The sequence below is a fragment of the Zingiber officinale genome, chromosome 9B, assembly GCF_018446385.1.
Source record: "Zingiber officinale cultivar Zhangliang chromosome 9B, Zo_v1.1, whole genome shotgun sequence".
Lineage (NCBI taxonomy): Eukaryota > Viridiplantae > Streptophyta > Magnoliopsida > Zingiberales > Zingiberaceae > Zingiber > Zingiber officinale.
In genome coordinates this window covers 43,866,052-43,870,231 of record NC_056003.1, presented here as the reverse complement: position 1 = coordinate 43,870,231, position 4,180 = coordinate 43,866,052, and the positions used below count along the sequence as shown (strand labels likewise).

Here is a 4,180-nt window from a genome sequence, read left to right as displayed (position 1 = left end):
CCTCACACGAGCGAACTAGACCATCCACACGGGAAGAAGAAAACATAAGCAACGCCCCTCGAGGGGAGATGAATATCATAGCAGGAGGGCCCATCGGCGGGGATTCTAACCAGGCCCGGAAGTCGCATGCTCGGCAGTTAAGGATCCACGCTGTGGGCTGCAGCGAAGAGAAGGCGAACGGGCCCGAGATTAGATTTGGTCTGAGAGACCTCGAGGGAGTCGAAGTACCGCATGATGACGCTCTCATCATCAAAGCGGTAATAGCCAATTATACTATTCACCACATATTTATTGAGGCAGGCAGCTCGGTCAACATCATCTTCAAGAAGGCATTCGACCAACTCCAGATTGACAAAGCAGAGTTGTTGCCCATGACAATCCCACTATACGGGTTCACAGGAAATGAGGTTCTGCCAGTCGGACAAACCAGACTAGCCATATCGCTGGGAGAGGAGCCATTCCGGAGGACGCGGACCACTAACTTTATCGTGGTAGACGCCCCCTCCGCCTACAACAGGATCCTGGGGCGCCCCGCGCTCAACGAGTTTCGGGCGATCGTCTAGTCTTTTTGTCAGAAAATAAAATTTCCTGTCGAGGACCAGGTAGGAGAGGTCCGAGGAGACCAACTAGTGGCTTAGCGCTACTATGTGGAAATGGTCCTCTCTAAAGCCAGGTCCGCACGGAATACACCCCGGATCGAGGTAAATGCTATAATCGAGAAACCTCCTACTTTAGTTTATGAGGAAAAGGAGGAAGTGCAGATTCATCCTTGCCGACCGGAGGCCACAACCTTCATAGCATCTGACCTGGAGGGGGAACAAAGGAAAGAGCTCATCAAATGCCTCCAACAAAACCATGATGTCTTCGCATGGTCGACGCACGAACTGTCTGACATTTCCCCAAGCATAGCTCAGCACAAGCTCCACGTCCGACCAGACGCCACGCCAGTAAAGCAACGAAAGAGAGACTTCAGTGTTGAATAGAATCAGATAATCCGAGCGGCGGTTGAGAAGCTCCTGGAGGTCAACCACATACGTGAGGTGCAATTCCCAAGCTGGCTCGCGAACATAGTGCTCTTCTCCAAGTCAAACAACAAATGGAGAGGCTGCATCGACTTTCGGTACTTGAACAAAGCATGCCCGAAGGACTTTTATCCTCTGCCCAGAATCGATCAGATGGTAGATTCAACCGCCGGGTGTGAGCTAATATGTATGCTGGATGCATACCAAGGATACCACCAGGTGCCGCTCGCCGCGAGGACCAGGAGAAGGTTAGCTTCATCACGGCGGACGACACCTACTGCTACAACGTGATGTCGTTCGGCTTAAAGAAAGATGGGGCCACTTACCAGCGTCTTATGAACAAAGTATTCAGGTGGCAGATCGGGCGCAACATGAAGGTATATGTAGATGATATATTGATTAAATCGCTCCAGGCTGCCGATCTCTGTGCAAATATAAAGGAGACTTGGCATACGCTACGGGCGTATGGAATCAAGCTCAACCCCCAGAAATGTCTATTCGGCGCCAAGAGCGGACGTTTCCTGGGATACATTGTGACCGAGCGGGACATTGAGGCTAATCCCAGCAAGGTTAAAGCGCTACAAGATATGCTACCACCAAGAAACCTAAGGGAAGCGCAGCGTCTTACCGGCCGGATAACAGCTTTATGAAGGTTCATTTCAAAGTCTGCTGACCAGAGCCTACCGATTTTCAAGATCTTGCGCCGAGCCATGAAGTTCCAGTGGGACGAGGAGTGCGATCGAGCGTTCGAGGAGCTGAAAGCCTATCTCAACTCCTTACCAGTGCTAGCCAAGCCGATAGCTGGTGAACCCCTCAAGATTTACCTATCCTCGACCAATCACGCGGTAGGCTCGGCCCTTGTAAGGTCGGACGGCGAGGAACAGCCTTTATACTTCTTGAACCATATATTAAAAGACGCTGAATCCCGCTACACCAGTCTCGAGAAACTCGCATTTGCACTGGTCCTCGCCGCTCGGAGGCTCCGTCCGTACTTTCTTGTGCATACCATCACAGTAATGACCAATAGCTCGTTGAACAAGGTCCTCCTCAATTCAGAAGCATCAGGATGGTTGATTAAGTGGACCATGGAGCTCAGTGAGTTTGATATTCAGTATCAGCCCCGGACAGCCATAAAGGGACAATCTCTAGCAGACTTCATCACCGAGGTGCAAGACCCCAAGCCCGAAGTCACTTGGAAGGTGTACCAGGATGGGTCTTCCACCCGGCAAGGGAGTGGGGTGGGAATACTACTGATCTCCCCCAAAGAAGAGCAGATGCAGCTATCTGTTCGGCTGGACTACCAAGCAACCAACAATGAGGCCGAGTACGAGGCTCTCATAGCCGGGCTACAAGCCGCTCGGCACGTGGTCGCCATCAGAGTTCTGATTCATTCGGACTTGCAGTTAGCTGTCCAGCAGCTCTCCGGAACGTTCGAGATCAACAACGCTCGGCTCAGGCTCTATACCGAGGCCTTCGAAAAATTGAAAGCCAATTTCCAGGAGGTGGTTATAAGGAAGGTACCCCGAGCGGAGAATCAAGCGGCGGACGAACTGGCGAAACTAGCCAGCTCCATATCGCCGATCGTCATGCAGCAGCCGATCGAGCAAATGTCCCTCGTGGCCCATATCGACTGGATGGAGGGACTCACCTTTCCCAGCGACTGGAGAACGGCGCTGATAGAATTTCTGCAAGCGGGATCTACGCCTTCTGATCGGGAAGAGGCTCACCTGCTGAGAAGGCGAGCGGGCAGATTCACATTAATCAGAGACCAGCTGTACAAGAAAGCTTTCTCCCAACCGCTTCTCAAATGCGTCAGGCCAGAAGACATCGACTACATACTGCAGGAGGTACACCAAGGCTCCTGTGGTGGATATCCGGGCGGCCGTTCACTAGCAAGAAAGATTTTAATGGCTGGCTACTTTTGGCCGACCCTTCAGAAGGACACCGCTCAGACCGTATCCACTTGCCTGTCCTACCAAAAGTACCACAATCTCTCACACCGCCCGACAGAAGAAATGAACACATCCGCGGTATCCTGCCCGTTCGACCAGTGGGGCTTGGACATAGTGGGGCCCTTCCCCATGGCAACTAGTCAACGGAAGTTTTTACTTGTTGTCGTTGATTACTTCTCCAAGTGGGTAGAGGTCGAGCCGCTGGCTAGGATCACCGAACAGATGGTCAAGAAGTTCATCTGGCAACACCTTATTTGTCGGTTTGGCATCCCGCGCTGGCTCATCTCAGACAACGGAAGGCAGTTTGTCAGTCAGCAACTCAGAGAGTGGTGCGAAGGATACGGCATCCAGCAGACCTTCACTTCAATGGCTTACCCCCAGAGTAATGGGCAAGCCGAAGTATCCAATCGGGAGATCCTGCGGATTCTCCAAGTTCAACTCGACCACGTCGGGGGCAGCTGAGTGGACGCACTTCCATGCATATTATGGGCAATCCGAACGATGCCAAAGGAGGGGACGGGTGTCACGCCTTTCCACTTGGTGTATGGGGGCGAGGCAATTGTTCCCGTCGAAGTCAGAATAGAATCTGACCGGGTGCAGCAGTACGACGCGGACAACGCCGAGCGAAGACAACTGGAGCTTTATTTGGTGGATGAGATGTGCGCCAAAGCGGCCGCTCAGCTGACGGCCTATCGGCAAAGAATGAGGCAAAGCTACAACCGGCGGGTGATCCCCCGATCCTTTCAGGTCGGCGACGTCGGCAAGCTGGAGGCTCCATGGGCTTGACCGTTCAAGATCGTGGAGAAGCTCCACTCGGGAGCTTACTATTTAGAAGATGAAGACAGGCGGCGACTGGAACGTCCATGGAGTGCGAACCATCTCCAACCGTACCGACCTGGGTGAAAGGTGCGCCGATGTATTTAGTGCCGTGTATCTCTTCTTTGCCCTACGCCTTTTGACTGCAGGGTTAAAATCGAAAAGAAAAGGATTTCATGATCATCGCTGAACGACTTGGCAACCCGGCCTGAAGACCGTCGAGCGGCGACTTTAAATGCCAGAGCCGAACCGACGGCTATAAATACCCGGCCTGAAGAACGTCGAGCGGCGACGTTAAATGCCAGAGCCGAACCAACGGCTATAAACACTCGGCCTGAAGACTGTCGAGCGGCAACGTTAAACGCCAGAGCCGAACCGGCGGCTATAAAT

The 4,180-nt window shown here is 52.8% G+C and overlaps 1 protein-coding gene across 1 annotated transcript; it reads left to right on the top strand.

Annotated features, from left to right (window-relative positions):
* The first annotated feature begins 1,732 nt into the window (after window positions 1-1,732).
* LOC122022972 lies at window positions 1,733-3,436 on the top strand. The gene has a single exon (XM_042581074.1). It carries the CDS (start codon window positions 1,733-1,735, stop codon window positions 3,434-3,436), a length of 1,704 nt encoding a protein of 567 aa, XP_042437008.1.
* The last annotated feature ends 744 nt before the right edge of the window (window positions 3,437-4,180 follow it).